The 20705-nt window shown below is 40.3% G+C and overlaps 1 protein-coding gene across 3 annotated transcripts in view; it reads left to right on the forward strand.

The window, feature by feature from the left end:
- Window positions 1-20705, forward strand: part of eps15 (epidermal growth factor receptor pathway substrate 15) — a 31893-nt gene extending 11188 nt beyond the window's left edge. Inside the window, exons 12-26 of one of the 3 annotated variants that reach the window (XM_039812081.1) lie at window positions 175-257; window positions 3048-3120; window positions 6872-7033; window positions 7150-7347; window positions 7460-7873; window positions 8678-8758; window positions 8882-9044; window positions 9155-9199; window positions 9381-9775; window positions 10710-10779; window positions 10929-10999; window positions 12229-12364; window positions 12537-12730; window positions 15022-15043; window positions 18111-20705. In XM_039812081.1, the coding sequence (XP_039668015.1) occupies window positions 175-257; window positions 3048-3120; window positions 6872-7033; window positions 7150-7347; window positions 7460-7873; window positions 8678-8758; window positions 8882-9044; window positions 9155-9199; window positions 9381-9775; window positions 10710-10779; window positions 10929-10999; window positions 12229-12364; window positions 12537-12730; window positions 15022-15043; window positions 18111-18241 (2238 nt within the window). In that variant the 3' untranslated portion in view covers window positions 18242-20705. The remainder of the gene's footprint in view (window positions 1-174; window positions 258-3047; window positions 3121-6871; window positions 7034-7149; window positions 7348-7459; window positions 7874-8677; window positions 8759-8881; window positions 9045-9154; window positions 9200-9380; window positions 9776-10709; window positions 10780-10928; window positions 11000-12228; window positions 12365-12536; window positions 12731-15021; window positions 15044-18110) is intronic. The other 2 variants (XM_039812082.1, XM_039812083.1) reach the window with 2 other exon arrangements.

A 20705-nucleotide genomic window follows, 5' to 3' on the forward strand; every position in this document is an offset into this window, starting at 1 on the left:
ATGTGAATATGTCGATTTTCCATCAACATAATTTACAAAAATTTGTCTAAACCTTCCATATTTGATGAGAGATCATTCTTACCCTACAGTGGAAGTTTCATCATTGTTATGCTGTTTTGCCTTCAGTAATGTGACTTTAATCCTCTTGTATCCTCTGCATCGCTTCCTCTTCAGAACAACGTGGCTAACCTGGCAGCTGACTTCTCTGCCATCAAGGAACTAGACTCTCTCAGTAATGAGATTGTCGAACTACAAAGGTAAGCTGTTCTCATAGTCATTTAAAAAATGGTAGAAGCCATGTCACAGGTGGTGACAAGATGTAGCCATTCGATGGCCTGTACTTGTTTAGAGTTAAGAATGAATGAAGATGTTCATCAACAAAAATAGGTTATAGGCTATTTCAGCCAGGTTTTGACTGCAGTGTCATACAGTACATCAACATCAAATCTTATCAAACAAAAATATACATTTTAGAGTGACGCCCAGCTTTATAAAATGTTATAAAATCTAGAAAAATATTTTAAAATAAATATTTATAAATTAATTCTTGGACAAAGACTTCAATCGTTCAATGTAACCATATCAAATTAGGATAAAAACATCTGCTGTTGGTGCAAGTGACAGTATCTCTGTATCCTCTACTGACCAGCAGGCTGCAGTGTTTCCCACAAACTAAGGGAACTGGGCAGCCTAAATAAATTCTATATATCTGAAAGCAAGTGATTTATACTAACTGCTGGTCCCAGCTAAAGTTGTTATTTGTTAACCACACTGGGGGAAAGAGTTTCATACTGGTTAAAGTACACAAGATTATATCGCTCACTGTTTCTAGACCAAAATAAATAAACATTTGTGTTTTTGCTGCAGGCTACGAAACACAGCAGATGGCCATAAAGCTGAGTTATGCTGCTGCTTTTTAACAGTGAGGTGGAAGAACAAAATATGCAATATACACAAGATCCTCTCTCTCTCTATATATATATATATATATATATATATATATATATATATATATATATATATATATATATATATATATATATATATATATATATATATATATATATATATATATATATATATATACTATTTTATAAGTTAAATACTGTTAAATGTGTTTTAAATGGTGTTACCTCATATGTTTATTTAACGTTTTTGCTCCATATTTTTAAAACCAAAATATTAGCATAACAGTAATATTATTTTTTTGAACAATTCTGTTTTATGTTTCAATTTACATTTAATCTGGGTTACACTTAAGTGTTATCAGTGTCAGTTGTTCGAACATAATTCAACTTCCCTATTCATAAAAGCTGAAAGTGAGAAGTGAGATAGTTGGCCTTCCACCCAGCTTTCGATACACACACACACACACACACACACACACACACACACACACACACACACACACACACACACACTAGATGACAGATGTTCGAGAAAGGAAGGGGAGGTAAGAAAGATGGATAATTGGTATAGATAAGAGCTTCAGAGAGGCGGCAGATCGAGAGGAGCTTGAGAAGATGATTCATGTTTGTTACTGCTTCAAAATGTGGCGGCAGCCTTCTGCTCAAGATGAGGAGGAGGATGGTGGTGATGATGATGATGATGGGTAAGAGGAGAATGGGAGTGATACAGAGCTTGGGTTGACTGTAGGTTTGCCGGGAATATCTACTGTTATCAAGGGAATTGTGCATTTTGATGTGGAGAGGAGAGAGAGGATATAAAAATAGCTGCTGTTATTTTTAGTCAGAGTTGAAGTACTTTGCAAGTACTTTTGCCTGTTTCCTTTTTTGAATTCAGTCATGTAATTGTAAAAATGAACATCTTAACGAGTGTTGTTCTGGATTTCTTTTACACAACAGATGCACATAATGCATATTAAATGTTACATTTTGTTTAGGATGTAAGAGTACTGTTTTCAGAGCTAGAACAGTAAAACAAAATGTTAGTAGTTATTTGTGAATCCTATCATTATGCTGTCGTAAACAAATGTGAGAAAGCGATTGAGCACCCTTCTTACATAAATAGTTACAATCAAGTAGCACATTTAAATCAAAGTGTCGGTCAGGATATATATTCGTGAGGAGCATCCTCAATGTTGTTGGTGCTTTGCCTCTACTTATGTTGTTTCCTTTTTTTTATACATTTAGTGTAGTAGTTTTAATATTGTTCAAGAAATCTGGGTTGAAAATATTAGAGAAGTATGTGAATGAAATCCAACACATCCAGTGTTCGATATCCAAATCTGATGCAAAATTAACCTCCATCTCCATACTAATGTTTCATTCACTGCAGAAAATTTTAGTTATCTTCCCGCCTGTTATAATCATGTATATCAGTCATGATTAATGATGAGTTTTAATGACTTAAGACAAAACTGGGCTGTAATTTTGGTGTCTTATACAGTATCCACACCCTGACTGTAACACACTAAGTACAGTGTTTCTGGTGTCCCTTCTTATGGTTAGATGAATTAGGTTAGTTTCTAAAAGCGGAAAATAAAATACAATTGGCCATTGTACATATTTGTACACAAGTCAGTATGCATTCCTATTGCTCGCCCCACTCCATTTCTTCTCTGGCTGGGTGGATGAACGTACGGGCAGCACAAATGATAGATGTTGTAGGTTGGCTCATCATCACTCGTCCCTCCTCCCGTTCTTTCTCCCTTCATCCTCAAGGCAGCCATCTGCCTCTCACTCCTCATCTCCCACACATTTGACTAAGCAAGCACATTCTCACAACACTTACCCTCATCACGCATACAGCGCCATATACACACACACACACTCTCCACCTTTCTTCACATCACGTCACACATACACCTGCTGTAGCTGCAGACGTTCAGGCGTCTCTCTCTGTACTGTGGAGTTGTGATTTCAGGACACCATGGTGTTTCAGGGAGAGGAGGTGGTGGTTGTTCAGGGGCAGAGTAAAGAAGGCTCAGTGGAGAACTGGCTGGGGCTGGGCGGGCTTGAGGTACCGGGTCTACCCTCTCTGTCCTTGGTGGCTAAATACTCATGTTTCTTGTGCTGGACCCCCAGGGAGAAGATAACCGTGGAAGAGGAGATCAAGGAGAAGGAGGAGGCCATCAGACAGCGCAGCAATGAAGTGCAGGTAAGGTCTCGCTGCCTCTGTTTGTTTGTGTCTGTTCAGCACAGTGGACCTACTGTAAAGAGAGAAGGGGATTTATGGGCAGACAGAATCAATGGCATGGTCGTGTAGATATTTAGGATAAAACCTGCTTCTCTGATCTCTCAAAGGACTGGTGTTGGAAAATTAGATGGTGCACGTGTATTAGCATGTATGTATATCTGCTGCTGGTCCTTTTTTCAATAAAAATCTGGTTGAGACAAGCAGACAATAAGAGCCAGAGATGCTAAAGCAGTTGTTCACTTTTGTTATGACGTCTATATACTGGAGGAGGAGATCAATAATACATTTTGCCGCCAGTCCTAGACGCTTGTTCAGAAATACATTTAATGTCTCTCAGAGAGGGAGAGGCTGGTGTCCTTGTGTAGACGTGTCTGCTGCCTGCTCTGAGCTTAAGAGATGGGCTCTATTTTGGGAGCTGATGGCTTAAAGGGCTAGTTCTGCTCTGCTTTTGGGAAATCAGTCTGACGGAGTGTGAGGGTGGCTCTCAAGGGAGTCTTACGCTGATGTTGCTGAATTTCTTAGCTGCACTGCAGGGTTGCCTCAAGTGCTTTTGGCTATTTATACTGTATTGTGTTTTCTAAATATATCCTGGACATCACATATTGGGTGCTTTTGATTGTTGTTGTTGATCTGTGCCGCTGCCCCTGCACACAGACACTTAAGACTTTGCCTGCAGTGTTTCTCAAAGGTTGTGAATTTATTTGTGGCAGTCTCACACTGTGGCGGGGGAGCTCTGAAAGTTGGTTGCAAAACGGCATTGGTTTCACAAGCTAAAAGTAATTTTCCAGTACATACATTATATTTGCACTTGAAAGCACCGTATTGGAAGACTGCTCAATCAATACGACTTATCAGCAACATTTCAGCAAATATATATTTTTGTGGTGTGTTTGAAAGCAAATCTAGTTGGGTAGGCCCGGCTGCCCGTATAAGGGTACCATACGGGTAGTGTCCTGGTGAGTAAGTGGTTGCATTCTATAAATTGTGATTGCAACATCCATGATTTGAGTCCAGGCAGAGACTCAAATCTGTTGCATCTCATCCCCCCCCTTCTCCCCTCCTTTTCTATCTCCATAGAGTTTTCATAAGCCTCTCTGAAGTATTTTTAGTCGTCCATTTAAAGAGACAGATACATCTTTATTAACATAATGTGTCAAGTCACATTGACTGTGCAAATAACGCATGTCATTATTCAGCCTTCTTTTTTTACATTCAGTATTTTGTTTTCTTTTGTGTACCTACTGAGTGGCAGCATCATTGTTAAATTGACAACAATTGTTCTGGACTGTCATTAGTATACTGGTATACAAATCTTCAAATTAGAAAATAAATAAAAGCGCGACAACACAGGATGTTAACCCTTGTTTTCATCTAGTATACCGACTGACATGCAGCGATGATGTAACCTGTGAAACTGTTTTTGTTCAGATATCAGACTGGTGGAGATATTTCAGATTATTAGCCTGCCTTGTAAAGACAGCTGCTAAAGTTGGCCTCATTTGAATTTGTACCAGAAGTTGTTGTCTCTGTTGACTGACTGTTTTTTTTTTTTTTACTCTTCTGCTCTGCTGTTGAGTTCTTCTTCTTTCCGCTTCTTTTTTTAAAATTTTTTTTAAACACTTTATTTGTACATTTTCAGTTATAACATGAAACAATCATATTCTCTATCTTACAAATAATCATAGAAAAACAATCCCAACAAGACAAAGACAGACCAAACCTAAAATCAACCTGACAGACTTATCACAGACTTATCACAGACAACAGACGGACAGAAAAAAAAAAAAAAACCTAACCTTCCTTATTAGAGGATCGACCAAGGGCAGGTTTAAACATTCAGAGTTCCAGTTCCAGACCAGGTAAATTGTACACATAAGTTATCAGAGGGTCCCAGGTTTTGTAGAATCTGTTGATGGAACCGTTGAGGGTACATCTGATTTTTTTCCAGCTTAACATTCTGCATAATGTCCCTAATCCAGTGGTGGTGTGATGGAGGAGTAGCAGCCTTCCATTTAAATAAAATCACACGTCTAGCTAATAAGGAGGAAAAGGCAATGACCCTCTGTAGATGAACAGGGGGAACAGATCCTGTTGTATCAGAAAACCAACCGAAAATAGCAACCAAGGGAGAGGGTGAGATGTTATAAGCATAAGCATTAGAGATGACTTCAAAAAAGGATGACCAGATAGGAACAAGTTTCGGACAAGACCAGAACATATGATAGGAAGTAGCTGGCGTCTGTTTATATCTATCGCATAATGGGTCTACGTTCGGAAATATTCTTGCTAATTTGGCTTTTGAGAAGTGCAACCTGTGTAACACTTTAAACTGTATTAAAGAATGTCTGGAACATATGGAAGAAGAATGGACTCTAGTAAGAGCCATATCCCATTCCTCATCAGACAAGTCATTTTCCCACTGTTCTCGAATATGTGAAATAGAGAGGTTGCAGCTATCCATGATATGGGAATAAATAAATGATATTCTTCTCTCAGTCAGTCATTGACCCGTAATAGGGAATCCAAACAAGAAGGAGAGGGGAGTGTAGGAAAATTGGCAAACTTTTTATGAGTAAAATCCCTAATTTGCAAGTATTGGAAAAAATTATTATTTGTCAGACTGAATTTTCTGGATAGTTGTTCAAAGCTAGCAAAAGTATCATTAACATACAGGTCCTCAATACTATGAATGCCCTTGTCATACCAAATTATGAAGCCATTGTCCATTAGGGATGGTTGAAAAAGATGATTGTGTATTATTGGTGAGTGAATAGAATTACTCTGAATACCCAGACACCTTTTGAACTGATTTACGATGCGTAGTGATTGAGATACAATTACATTACCCTTAATATTATTAACTAGTGATGGTAGAGATGCGCAAAGTAAAGCAGGGAGGGAGTGTGGGCTGCTTGTAACCTTTTCAATCTGGAGCCATGCAGGGATCCTATTATTCCAATCTCTTAACCACAGAGAGATGCTTCTCTCCGCTTCTTGTGTGATTTTCACTTAATTCTTTTTTAGTTTTTGCCTTTTATTAGCACAGTAGAGAGAGACAAGAAAACGTGGGGAGATAGAGGGGAATGACATGAAACAAAAGTGGCCGACCAGAATCAAACCAGTGATGTAGCGATTATTTGTTATTCGCCTGAGACCACTAGATTACTAGAATTCCCAAATCTCTGCCCCTTTCACAGTTTCTGAGTGTTGTGCTGTAATATGAAAAACACACATTATTCTAAATTAGCATGTTGGATGTTTTCTAATCCCTCTGCATTCTGAGGACCTGAAAGATTAAAAAGTCCCTTTTTTTTTCTTGATTTTAATTTCCTTAATTATCCATATATTAAATAATCTTAAATTAAAGTCTGTTATTTGGTGGCTGGGTTGGTTCAGTGGTAGAGCAGGCGCACATGTACTGAGAGGTTTATGCCTCGACGCAGAGGTCCAGGGTTCAAATCCAACCTGCGACAATTTCCTGCATGTCTTTCCCCCTCTCTCTCCCCTTTCTCACCTAGCTGTCCTGTCAAAAATTAAAGGCGGAAAAGCCCCATAAAATAATCTTTGAAAGTCTGTTATTTCAGCTCCCTCGTCATCTCTCTCCTTTTCTGTTTTATTTTATTTATTTTTTTAAACCAAGATTTGCCTGTGAAAGAAAACACAAACATACGCTTATTTCCTTCTGAACCTCTCTTTGGCTTTATGTGTGCAGGACTTGCAGGATGAGGTGGCGAGGGAGAGCGAGGTGCTGCAGCGGCTCCAGGTTCAGCGTCAGAAGGTCCAGGAGGCCTTGGAGGAGCTAGACCAACAGAAAAACTCCCTGGAGGAGCAGCTGACCCATATTCGCCAGCAGACCAACCAAGAGACCAATCTGGTCGGTCTGGTAGTATATTCTCTTCATGTTAGATTCTTTTATTTCAATACTGGAAAGCTATGTAACTACAGAAATGAGTGATACCAGCTTATTAATAATGGTTACATCTGTCACAGATTTCATCGCTGCAGTCGGAGCATGAGGAGCAGGAACAGAAGATATGTCAGTTTGAGGAGGAGCTGGTCCAGGCCCGAGAAGAGCTCCTGGCTCTGCAGGAGGAGAGCGTGAGGCTGCAGGAGAAGGTCCAGGCCGCTCAGGAGCAGCTCACACCTCTGCAAGAGTCTGTCCGCGACTCCTTTACACAAGTTGCACAGGTCAGTTTGTGCGAATCTGTGGATCTCCTCCCTTGGCAGATAATAGGACCTATGTTTTATTTTTCTCTCTCTGTGTTATTCCTTAAACCTCTCCATCCCTCTGCTCTCTCAGGTTCAGCAGAAACTGAACGAGCTTCAGGTGGAGGAGAGGTCAGTAACTGCCCAACTCAGCTGGAAGAGAGCCCTAGAGGACAGCTCTCCTGTCATGGTCAACGGATCAGCAGGCCCCACTGCAGAGCTGTACCAGGGGGACACCTTCCAGCAGGACCTCTTCCAGGAGGACCAGCCTAAAGAGCTGAAGGAGGAAGAACCAGCTGCTCTCTGCTACCAGCAGAACGAACATTCAGATCAAAAAGAGAAAGAAGGAATGAGCGAGAGAGAAGAGGAAGAAGAGAAGGAGGAAGAAAGTCTGAAGACTGCAGAGGAGGAAAAGTTGAAACGTGATGCCTTGGATGATCTCTATACCAGTCTAGCCTCCTCTGAGATGTACAACAGTCGGTTGAAGCCACTGGAGAATACAACGAGGGTAATAAATACATTTTGCCTTAGTTATCAGTTATTTTTTTCAGTGTGAAAGAAGCCCGTATAAAGCCTGTCACTTCCTACTGTGCACTGCTGTTTTTTTTTTTTTTTTTTTTCACAACTCCACAAATATAGGATTTCTTTTTAAATGCACACCAAGTAAAGACCAGCAGACTTAGTTTACATTTGGTGTGATCACAGTTTTGTGGCAAAACAAGAATTGTACCAAATGGAAATTATGATGCATACTGTACATTCTCAGACTATGCATGCTAGTCTACATTCACACAGCCAGCATCAGCCATCAGACGGTGAGGCAGAAATGCAGTTATTTCCATTCATTTTGAATGGGGGTAGTGCGTTTAGGCTGCGGCGGGGTTGCCGCAAGGGGGAAATGAAAAAAGTTGTGACCGACTACATTTTTGGAGAAACGCAACACCACATCACGCTGTGGTGGCCAATTATGTTACGGGCGATCAGACTTGTCAGTCGGTTTTGAGGCGGTATAAGAATCCTGTACAGTACACAGGAAACATCACTGACAAAACCCAAGCACTGAGCCGCCCAAGGGTTTGTGTAACCGCTAATTGTTTGCCAAACAACAAAGCACAGTTGATCTGTCTCGCTTGTCTCTTTTCTTTCTCTGTGAAATTAAGCTGCTTCGTTAAGCGGCTGTTTCAGTGACACCCCCCCCCACACACACACACACACACACCGCACAACCCTACGAGAAATCGATTGCTTCTTTTGGTCTTAACGCAGCCTAAGTAACACTAGTCATTGCTGTGTTGTCCACTCATGCCTCCAGGAACACAGTAGCCCTACACCCAACGTCTCCTCGGAGGTCATAGATGATGCAGAGGAATCCCCTAGAGAGAGCCCGCCAAAGGTAAACCCATGTTTCTCTGAGGTTTGTGGGAATTAACTAATCATGTGTGGTGTAAACACAATGTTCACATCATTTACTGTAGTGTGCAAGCTTGTCAACAGAGCCCTGTCGCTGTTCTCACAGGTTGCATCGCCAGAGCCAGAGATCAAACCGGAGTCTGCAGAGTCCCCAGAAAGTACCCCTTCTTCGTTACCGCCTCAAGTCGGCCCTCGCTCTCTGCCACCTCAGACCAGCCCTCCCTCCCTGCCTGAGATGGACTTTTTCCATTCGGACCCCTTTACTGACCGTGAGTTTCCACAAACGTCAGTTACCAGCTCACAAATAAAATGGCGTCAGTTTTAATTTATTTGCCATATATTTTGTAGTCCGCTTGATGGTATGTTTTTAACTTTATAGATGATCCATTCAAAGATGATCCATTTGGAAAAGCAGATGTTGCAGGTAATTTCTCCAGGTTAAAAACCTTATTTGTGATGAACAGGGAAACTAATCTCTTTCATGTGAAACAAATCCTAAAAAAAAAGCATCAATTATGTATTTGATGTGATGATAAGCCTGTACCAGTTCTACACTATCAAATGTTTACATTTCAACATATCGGTTGCTGTTTCTTTTCAATCAGATCCATTCGGAGAAGATCCGTTCAAAGGGTCGGACCCCTTTGCTGCAGACTCTTTCTTCCAGGCCTCCAGCGCTCCCTTTGCCTCAGGCGACCCATTCTCTGCCTCAGCTGACCTGTTCGGTACCACAACTGGCGTGCCAGAACCAGACCTGTTTGCAGCCAAGCCGAAGGAAGCAGAAGCTGCACCAGCAGCAGGCCCAGATCCCTTCACTTCCAAACCTACCAATCCAGCTTTAGCAGCCAAGGATCCATTCAGCTCCACAGGGAACAATATGGCCGATTCTGACCTGTTTGGAGGCAAAGTGAACGCCATTGGGGAGGTGGATCCCTTTGGTTCTCAGGACGGAGGGACAGATCCCTTCAGCTGCTCTTTACCCAGCTCTGATCTGGCCGTGGTGAGTAGGCCGGCTGTACAACCTGCTCACAATGCACTCACTCCCACACTCAATATAAAGAATAAGACAAGTCCTAATCATGAATGTTTGTTTTATAAGTAATTTTGTAAACACGCAGGCCTATATTTTTTTTTATTGTAACCAGTTTAACAAAAAGCCTATTTTTCATGATCTAACTTTTTACTGTTTGCAACTATACCTTTTTACATTCCAAAAAACTAATTCCACAAAACAGAATAAAGCCTTAAGTCACTCAATTGTAAGTTATTCAGTTATTAATATGACCGGCATTAATAACAGAAGCCTTGTTTTTAATAAAAATTTTCATATCTATGTATTACTAGTATTGTAGTAGTATTTTATTTTACCAGGAGTATTCCCATTGAGATTTAGAATCTCTTTTACAAGGGAGTCCTGGCCAAGACAGCAGCATAAAGAGTTTCACATAAAAGAACAAATAACAGACATAAAACAAAACCGCAAACTACATCAAACAATTAATTAGCAGTGTTCAGTAACAGGACATGTATATTGAGTTGTCAAATAGCCCTTAATCCTGTGAGATGGTATAGAATATTATCTGAGTTTAAATTGTTTTGTCTGCAACTTTTCATGCTGCAGTGTTGGGCAGGTCTCCCAAACTAAAGAGTCATCAAAAGGAACATTAGAATGAATTTAAAACGGTCACATTTAGTGTTTTCAAGTCAGTACAGACCTGGTAAACAAAAACTTAAAAATAAGACATACACTGTGATTGCTGCAGTTTCTGCTAAATATGAAGTGAGACTAAAATGGGATCTGCAGTATTGTTTGTTTCATTTTTTTAATTAGTTTTTAACAGTTAATCACATTTAAGTTTGAATATATTTACGTCCACAGCAGAGTTTATTGTACAATATGCTAACTACCGTATGTTTCTATGTTCTGTCTTAAGAAGGACACTGCAGCATCCAATGACCCGTTCGCTCCAGGTGGTACGACAGTGAACGCCAGCTCAGATCCAGGTATGACTTGTGTCTTAGTGCCACCCTCTGGGGACAGAGGCCACTGCAGCTGTTGGAATTGTATTGTACAAAAAAACAGTATTCACAGTGTCTGTATGAGTGTTTCCAATGTATATGCTCAGTGACTTCTATATGCTTGTGTGTTTCAGATCCGTTTGCTGCTGTGTTTGGTAATGAATCATTCGGAGGGGGCTTTGCAGATTTCAGTGCTTTGACAAAGGTAATTAGGAGGTGCTGCTCACGTCCTGCACTTCACCTACACAGTGCTGAAATAACACTTAGCATGGAGTGAAACGCTGAATAGCAAGTCATACAATACATGTCCTTCAGCTGACGCTTTTATCCAAAGCGACTTACAATTGCTATATATGTCGGAGGTCGCACGCCTCTGGAGCAACTAGGGGTTAAGTGTCTTGCTCAGGGACACATTGGTTGATGTATCGCAGTGGGAATTGAACCCAGATCTCCCACACCAAAGGCATGTGTCATATCCACTGCGCCGTCCCCACCCGTAAATAATGATATTTACGTCGGTGGAAGTAGCAATTGTTGCGACACAGTGAACTCACTTCTGCTGTAAAACCAGAACATTCAGGAAGCCTGTGAGTGAGTTGTAGTGTCTTGTGGTTTTTGGGAGGAAATAGCTGGAGCACAGTTTCCGAGATTCTCCCCTTTATTAGACGCTAAACATCCCTCATTACAACAAGCAGCAATATTTGATGTGTAATATCCTATATTATTTAGTGTTCTAAAAATGTTTCCTCTTTTATATTGATTAATTATGCCCTCATAAAAGAGTATGTTTGCAGGTCCAATGTGTAGGAATTTCTCCCATCTAGCGTTGAGATCATATATCGCAATCAACTCTCTCACACCACGCCGTTCAAAGTACCTATTACAGCTACAGTAGCCTTCACGCTTCAAAAAGACGGTCTCTTGCTCTTTTCAACATCCTTTTTCTTTTTATGGGCGAAGAAGAAGACTCCTGTTCCTGAAATTTGGATTTTGAATACGTGTGGTCCTCCATTCAAACTTGCCGGGGCCGGGAAGCATTAGCAGCATTAGCAGCACCCGTGAGTTTATCATGTGACAGCGAAAAGGCGAAAGGCGGAGCAGTATGTCCTGTATGTCCCTTACCGGCTAATGTATTTCAAGATGGCGCATGAATGTGGAGTGTCTACCCCACTTCATGCGAATGCAAATGTTAAATTTCAAGCCAAAAGGAATACTTGGAATTGATGGTGGTGTTAAATATTCATGAAAAAGGACAAGTTTGTGAACGGGCAACACAGATTTTGATAATGAACAACTAAACACGTTACACACTGGACCTATTTAAAGAGCAAATATGAACGTGGGGTGCATGAATAAAGTCTACCAAATTGCACAATAGGCTGCTGTGATTCCACATTCTATGTATATGATTTGGTGTGAACTTTTTTGTCGCAGTCAAACGGGGCTGACCAGTTTGGCATCAACAATAAGAACCTGTTCCAGGAAGACAGCGAGTCTGTTGGACCCGATGTGCCCCCAGCTCTGCCTCCAAAAACCGGTACGCCAACTAGACCACCTCCTCCACCTCCAGGTCAGTACTGTTGTCAGATTGTAGTGCTCTTGTCAGCCATTTCTGGATGTTAGTCATTTAAAATAAAACACCCTAGTAGTAATATATCAAATGGTTTCGACAGCATGACTTACTTACTTATCCTGTGTGTCTCTCTATTCACACGTGTGTCTACCCGTCTGTGTCTTACCAGGTAAGAGGTCATCCATCTCCAGAACTGAGTCGTGTGAGTCCTTCCAACGACGAGGGCCCTTTCTCCAACAGCCTTCAGGAGACTTCTCCTCCTCTTCCCTGCCTGCCAAGGATCCTTTAGCTGACCCCTTCGCCCCCTCCTCCCCTCCTCGTCACAACGTACGGGAAGCTGACCGATTTGCCAGCTTTGACAAAGTGAGCACCTCCCTCTCACCCTGTCCCTCACCTTCACCTGACTCTCAATAGTCACTGCCTCTCTTCTTTTCCCCTGCAAATAAATCACATTTAGTTAAAGTCACAACCGCCAAATCAGGCAAGCTTTATATATCACTCCATTCACTGCCATTAAAAAGTCCCAAAGAAGTGAACTGATCGGCTTTTGTGAAATGTCACATAGTAGTAGCACAGGTTCCTCAAGCTATATTTGTTTATTCGATAACCTTGTTTTCCTGAGCTAAGCTAACATGAGCTATTAAATCTTCTACATTTGAGTTCATTTGCATCCTGTCTGCTGCTGGTGTATATTTTATATATAGATATATTTTTGCCATCTTAAGATTCTTTATACTTGTAATTATTTTACAAGTATAAAGATTTTTTTGCACTTAATTTTAAGCCCCATTATTAAAGTTGCACTGTGTTACTTTATGAGTAATATGTACAATTACCAATTATACAGTAGATACACTGATATACTAACTCTTTTACATATTAATTGATTAAATACACATCCATCTTTATGATAGTAAGTCCCTCCTGATGGTTGGCAGTGAATGGAGAGATGAGAGGCTGCTTGTATTTGGCTTTTTCCGCCATCCCAACTCAGCACACTGACATTACATCCTGTGCATGTGCACGTTTCATTCTGAAATGAGATATGTATTTGATTGCAAAATTGTATGCAGCTTTTTACACTGAAATGGCGTCTCAGGTAAATTTTATATTGCCATTGGTGCAAAGTGCGTATTCTGGGTCTGACCAGTGACTAGGCTCAGAGTCGACATGTCGCTGAGTCGGCAGTGCCGTAAAGGCATTACATCAGTCGATCGTGACTAACGAGATGCAGAGTAGTGCGTGATGCGTCCAAAGTAAGATCCCATTTCAGACTGTTTCAACCTGTAAACTTGAAGTTTCATGAAGCTAGCATTGTTTTACAAACTCCTAGATCACATATGCTCCAGGACAAATTTGTAGCAGCTACGCCTCACTGCAGATGCCTTTTTGAGAAATAATGCATTTAATAATTTATTCTCACAAGCAAGAGCAAGGTTGCTGTAATACTTATATTGCTTTAACCGAGAAGAGAAAGGGGAAATTACAGTTCCCTGTCTTTTTTTCCAAGTTTCAGCCAAGTTGTAAAAACAAAAAACAGGAAGAGAAGTCCTTGTATATTGATCTAAACATGGGTTGAACCCTTAATATATTAGGAATAAATTGTTAACAGTATTAAAAGCGCTTCCTTTTGTAATACTGCATAGAAATGTGCTGTCATGCTGTGAATATGGGATGGATGACTATTATTAAGAGACAGTATTCATTGTTGTGTCTCTCCCATCACATAACTGTACCTGCATGACCCTGTTGAACCCCGACCTGCACACACTAACTGTGTGTTTGGCTCTCATTCTTTCATACAACTGCCGCCGCCATCCCTCAAGTCAGTGTTTGTTTTCCTTTGCACGTGCCGCTATTTATTTATTTATTTATCCATGCATCCACCTGTTCATCCACCCACCCCTTCATTTATCAGTTCATTCAGCCCTAGTCTGTTCAGCAGTGTGTTGTGGAGAAACAGACCGCCTGTATTCTCTCTCTCTCTCTGTCTCTCTCTGTCTCTCTCTGTCTCTCTCTCTCTGTCTCTCTCTGTCTCTGTCTCTCTCTGTCTCTGTCTTTACACCTCTGTCAAAAAAGTTGAATAAAGAGTTGAATCAAGGGCACCATCTCTGGCTTCTATGTGCATCCATGACACCACTATCTGCAAATGCCTGAGCTTTTAAAGGACCATACCATCGTTTTTGCATCTTTAGTTCATTTACCACAAGTTGTGACATTTTCCAAAGCATGCTTTAAATTTAAGATTATTCCCCACTTTTCAAGCAGCCTACTTTTTTGTCAGTTCAACTCATTTCTGCTTTGTTGTGCCATAGGCATGGACTGATTTGTACATTTAGCACAATAATTAAGCTAGACACGTTATTAATCGTGATAGTTTGATCTCGAGCAAGTTTTATGTCTGAGTGGCATGCTTTGGTAAATGTTTGGCAATGATATAGGCTTTTGAGGATTTGTACTAAATTGGCTGAAACATGCACAAACACCAGTATGGTCCCATCAAGTACTTTGACAGAATGCCATCAAATCACTTCTGAAAGTAAAGACCAAAGTACCAGATATGTGAAGGGTTTCTTTAAGCTTAGCAATAAAACGCATCATTCTTCTTGCTAAGTAATTTATTGATGTCTGATTTCATTTACATTTAAAAGCAGCAGTGGGATGTACCACCTACAAGTAATAAATGCATGTTCTCTACTAAATCCGTTAGATGTTTCTTAAATGTTCTCATCTTGCATGTTCTGCGCCACTCTACACTGAACTCATCAGCTCTAAAATATCTGCTAGTGAACGTCGTCACTTTCATTTGCATGGGTGGATACACACTAAACTGTGATGCTTCTGTCTGTCAATCATTTAGAATAATCAATCTGTTAGCACGCCGCATGTCCGGTCTGTGACGATTAACTTAACCAGCGTTCTGTGTATTTCAAAGTTCTCGTTCTTCACCTTTTTTGTTGTTGTGAACTTACAAATGTGATTTTGGGCACACAACATTTATTCATCAATGGAGATCTGATCTTTCACACTTTCATCCCATACATTTCTGTACCTGAACATGTGCCTCCACAGTCACGTGTGGAATGACACACGCCTGCCTGAGGGGCAAAGACTGTCACTCTCTTCATGGTCATCTTTGATCTGGGGAAATTTGATTTAAATGGCTTGTTGTTTTTGTAGTTTGGTTGTGTTTTGGTAGGAGGGCTAAAACATGACAATTATAGACCACACAGCTTTCTGACACAGATAAATGTTAAGTACAGTGCTGCTCATGAGTTTAGGAACCCATGCTAAAGTTGACTAAAAAGAGGAATAAAAAAAAATCATCTTTTGGAAATTGATCTTAATGCCTTAATTAAAAAGAAATTAGTAAAATCCAACCTTTAAGGACACCAATTTTCTTTGTGAATGAATAATGTATCGTAAATAAATAAATTTTCTTCTGTACTTTCCATAAAATCATCTCTCAATGCAAATCAAACCTGCAATTGGGCTAACTGAAATAAAACCATGCCAGTCTCTAGGTATGGTGAAGGCTATGTGATGATGTGGGGCTATTTTAATTCCAAAGGCCAAGGGAACTTTATCAGGATGCATAGTATCCTGGATCCATGAAATAACTGGCCATTAAAAATCAAAATCTGCCTGCCTCTATGGGAATTTAACATAGGGGTGTGTATACTTATGCCCCCTGTATTTTAAGGAAGAATGTTTATTTATTTACGATACATTATTCATTCACAAAGAAAATTGGTGTCCTTAAAGGTTGGATTTTTCCAAAAGATGATTTTTTTTTTTTATTCCTCTTTTTAGTGAACTTTAGCATGGGTTCCTAAACTCATGAGCAGCACTGTAACTACAAATTAGTGTTATAAGTTACACATGTGCTTCTCTTGCAATGGCATGTCAAAATGTCCACTTTGAAAAAAGTCAATTGTCAGAGGGGCAGCACTGCCTGGAAGGCACCATTGGGAGGCACTGGTTATGGTTAGGGTTAAAGTGATGGTTCGGAGTAATTTACCCTAGGGTCCTTTGCACCATGACCTCGAGCCAAACACCCCCCCAGAAGCTTTTTTCACCTGGGTCTAACATTGAGCGAGTTAGCGTAGAGTAGCGTAGAGTAGCGTTAGCCGCTGAATAGCTTAGCGCAGGGGCTAATGGACCCACGTTTGTATCTCGTAAATGACCCCACTAATAATGCCCGAAATGATACCAAAGGTCTACACTAGTACAAATAGGTTATGTACTCATAAAACTATGGATTGGAAAGTTTGTAAGTACACCAGAAGTTTATGAACACTTGCCTGCTCTCTTCTGCTCTCTGTTGCTGCTGCTGCTACCTGCAGTTAGACGAGTGCTTAGGGCTGTCTACAAATTACTACACCGAAAAGAGATACAACAAAAATATGTATTAATTTAATGATTAAATAAGGTAATGTCTCCAAACTTACCCCTCAATTATTACTTGTCTCCTGCTAGTTATATTACAGCACTTACTTTGAAAAATAAGTTAAATTAAAAAATATTTTGTTGCATCTCTTTTTGGTGTTGTAATTTGTAGACGCGTCCTAAGTGCTCGTCTCACAGCAGCACAACAACAGAGAGCAGAGGCGAGCAGGCAAGTGTTATTTACATAAACTTCTGGTGTACTTACAAACTTTACAATCCATCGTTTTATGAGTGCATAACCTATATATACATAAATGTAGACCTTATGATCGGCATTATTAGTGGGGTCATTTAAGAGATACAAACGTGGGACCATTAGCCCCGCGCTAAGCTATTCAGCGGCTAACGCTACTCTACGCTAACTCGCCCAATGTTAGACCAGGTGAAAAAAGCTTCTGGGGAGGTGTTTGGCTCGAGGTCATGGTGCAAAGGACCCTAGGGTAAATTACTCCGAACCATCACTTTAAGGTTAGAGTTAGGTGCCTTGAAGGCAGCGGTCGCAGCACTGCCTGGAAGGAGCAGTTGGGGGCAAAAAAACACCATTGAGCTGTTCAGCCATGAGCCAGGAAGTGCTCCCTATAAACCACAATACAGTTAAGGACGCCTTTCACTGTGACCTGCATCTCCACTGTAGAGCCCGACTGATACATTGGCATTGCCAATATTATCGGCCAATTGGGGGTGGCCCCGGGGCTACGATGTGCACAGAAACTGAACCATCCCTGGTCCACCCCGTCGCGGTCTTTCCCCACATTTCCCTGCATTTTCTGGCAAAATGTCTCAAAAATATGTAATAGAGAAAACAAGTAACTTCAGCACAATAATGCCAAAAATATTTTTGAGGAAATTTAGAAGTTTAATAATGGTAATAATGGCCACATTTAAGGGATTCATAGAAAAATATGTTTGTGTTTTGTCAAAAAGACAACTAATATTGACCGATATGTTATCTAAATTGATATTGTCCTCAAAAATACAGTATGAATTAGGCTGTACAGAATAAAGCCTTGATGGATATCACCGAGCCAGACACAAACAAACGACAACCCTGCATTAGTTTCCTTTTATGAAGCATATAAAGCCAAATGATGATAATAGCATGCATTATATTATTGCTGTTATTGTTGGTATCTGTTATCAGCCGGCTTTAAGAATAGGTTTTATTAATCTTTGAGAATCTGTTAACTGTATATGTTTGTCTGTTCTTTTGTCTTCTTTCCCCCTATATTTTTTTTGCATTTGTTTGTCATTTTTCTTCCTTTGTGTGTGTGTGTTCTCTGTGTTCATGGAGCAGTATCCAACAGAGGAAGACATGATAGAGTGGGCAAAGCGCGAGAGCGAGCGAGAGGAAAAGGAGCGACTTGCCAGGCTCACCCAGCAGGAACAAGAGGACCTGGAGCTGGCCATCGCACTCAGCAAGTCTGAACTCTCTTGAGGACCTCGTCTCTCCCTGCCCTCCCCTTCCCTTCCTCTCCTCGTCCACTGACCTGGCTCGGCACGGCACAGCACAGCCTGTCCCAGCCCAGAAAGCACCAAAGCAATATGGGGACTGTATAGGACTGATTCAGCAGCACCGGCTGACCCCATGAAGAGACTTTGTCAGAATGAACCCATCTCTGAATCTTTCAGCGCCCTTCTCCCCAGACTGTGTTCACGATATTGGCATTGCGGTATTGTATTTTTCCATCCTGTTGGTCTTGTTTTGGAGGAGTGGACCAAGATGGAGTGTATGTTTTGAAGAATGGATTGTTGAAAATGAAATGCGGTGAATATGGATTTAGAGATTGCGCCGTTGATTTCAACACCAGGCTACAAATGTAATTTATTTAATGCACTCAAAACTAGATTGAAATGGCCTTGTCAAAAGTCCTGTCTTTATCCACTAACAGTATCTGTATACTTTATTAAAACTCGACTCACTCTAGCTTCTGAAGTTATATTGAGGATTTCATGAGCTTTCTTTAATTAGAAATAGACTTGCTAATTTTGGAGCACCAAAATCCCCCTAATTTCCTTCCAGCTCTCAGTTAATATTCTGAAACTAAATCTTGAACTGTGTGTAGTTTCAAGACAGTAACAAAGTGTTTTTTGAGGCACTGTAACAAAATCTTTCAGTCTTTTTTTAAATGGAGTGACCACTTACTTTTCTAGTCCTGTATTATGGCAGAATACAGGACTAGCTGAGATAAAAAATAAATAAAAGTAGCCTATGTTTTCAGGACAGGGTAACAGAATTCAACATTTCTACTTGTTTAACTGGAAGTGACCGGTCCTCGGATAGGTGAAACGTGCAAATTTATACTAAAGTTGAACAAATCCATCACAGCTACTACATTCAGCTTCTAGATACTTTAATTTCTTTTAGGTTTTTGTTCTGTCCACAGGTTTGTTTGGGAGATCCTGAAAGGAATTAAACTACTACTATTACATGTAATAATTATATATTAATTAGCATTACATTTCAGGGCACACTACAATGGATTGCACAAAATGAGAACCGAGATAAACATCTCTCCCATCTGAGTCCAACATCAAATACTTATCTTTTTATTAGTATGAAACTTTCAGTTCTGGGCAATCACTGACACATTTGTATTAATGTGGCCTCAGATTAAAGAATGTTTTTTTTTTATTAATATGTGGCTGAAAAACAGGTGGGTTTGGACATTAACAGACAAACTAAAATAGTTATGAGTTGTCATTGATACTGTATGAGAAAAACCGATTTATGCCCACTTTACCTGCTTTGTATACTCCTCCATTAGTGTTACTAGAGAATCCTGATAGTTCCAGGGTTAGGCACACATCAGTCTCCCTAAAGCAGTGCGCAATGACACTTCCGTAGCATGGATGCTGTATGTTAACTGAGAGAAATGTATTAAAAAAAGTAACTTTCTCAAGTAGTCAGTTGTCACAAATTTCACACCAGGTGTCATTTCAAAGTGTGCCACTGTTGGTGCTTCTATTGTTAGCATTTGTATGAACTTTTTTATTTTTTCCAGAATGTTTATTGTTTTATTTTTTTCAGGAGATGCTTCCTCTCTGAGAGAAGAACTGGATTTCAAAGTCTTACACAAAGTCAGTAAAAGTTGATAAGCGCCTCTGTGTTTTGGGTGGAGCAGTTTGTCTTCTGTCTGTGCGCTTCAGGCTCCGTGGGGTTTTAACTTGCCGCTGTTGAGATATACTGTACATCCCCGTTGCACTGCATCCACACGCCTGTTGACACCCACACAGCAGTTGGCCAGCCAGTGATCCTTCATCTTCCTGGATAATTTTGTGTTTTCTCCCAGAAAATTAACTAAGTTACTTAACGCAGAGTGCTAAACTGTGATAGATGGTTTCTGAACAAGGGAAGGCTTAGTTGAACAGTAGGAGGCCTTTTGTTTTCATTGTCTTTGCTGATTTCTGACCAAACTGTGCACAACATTCTTGGACACTTCTTCCTTTTTTCTCTCTTTTCGGCCTTGTTAAGAATGAGCATAGTCATAGTTTCCTCTTCTCATGTTTAGCCAGTTTACTGTCTGTGGTTGAGGCTGCACTTCCTACTTGGGGTGTCTCATATTGCAGTTCACATTTATCTTAAATACAAGAGACCAGAAGTCATCCGTCTCTTCCTCACCTTCACAGCTGAGTCTCTTGTCATACCACAGTTTAATTCTCTCACATTTAAAGGCCCCCTGACACGTTACTCTCATTTGTACAGATTCCCTTTACAAATCAAGAACCACTTCTAGGCTTACCCATAATGGGTTTTTAAAACTCAAGCTAATTGTATTTTATTTTGTATTTTCTAACGTGTAAGAACAAAAAAATCATTATTTGGAGGTTTAGCCAGAATATGTAATGCATTTAATTGAAACAGAATAAATATTAAACATGTAGTTTTGCA

The sequence above is a fragment of the Perca fluviatilis genome, chromosome 9 (genome assembly GCF_010015445.1).
Source record: "Perca fluviatilis chromosome 9, GENO_Pfluv_1.0, whole genome shotgun sequence".
In the NCBI taxonomy this organism is placed as follows: domain Eukaryota; kingdom Metazoa; phylum Chordata; class Actinopteri; order Perciformes; family Percidae; genus Perca; species Perca fluviatilis.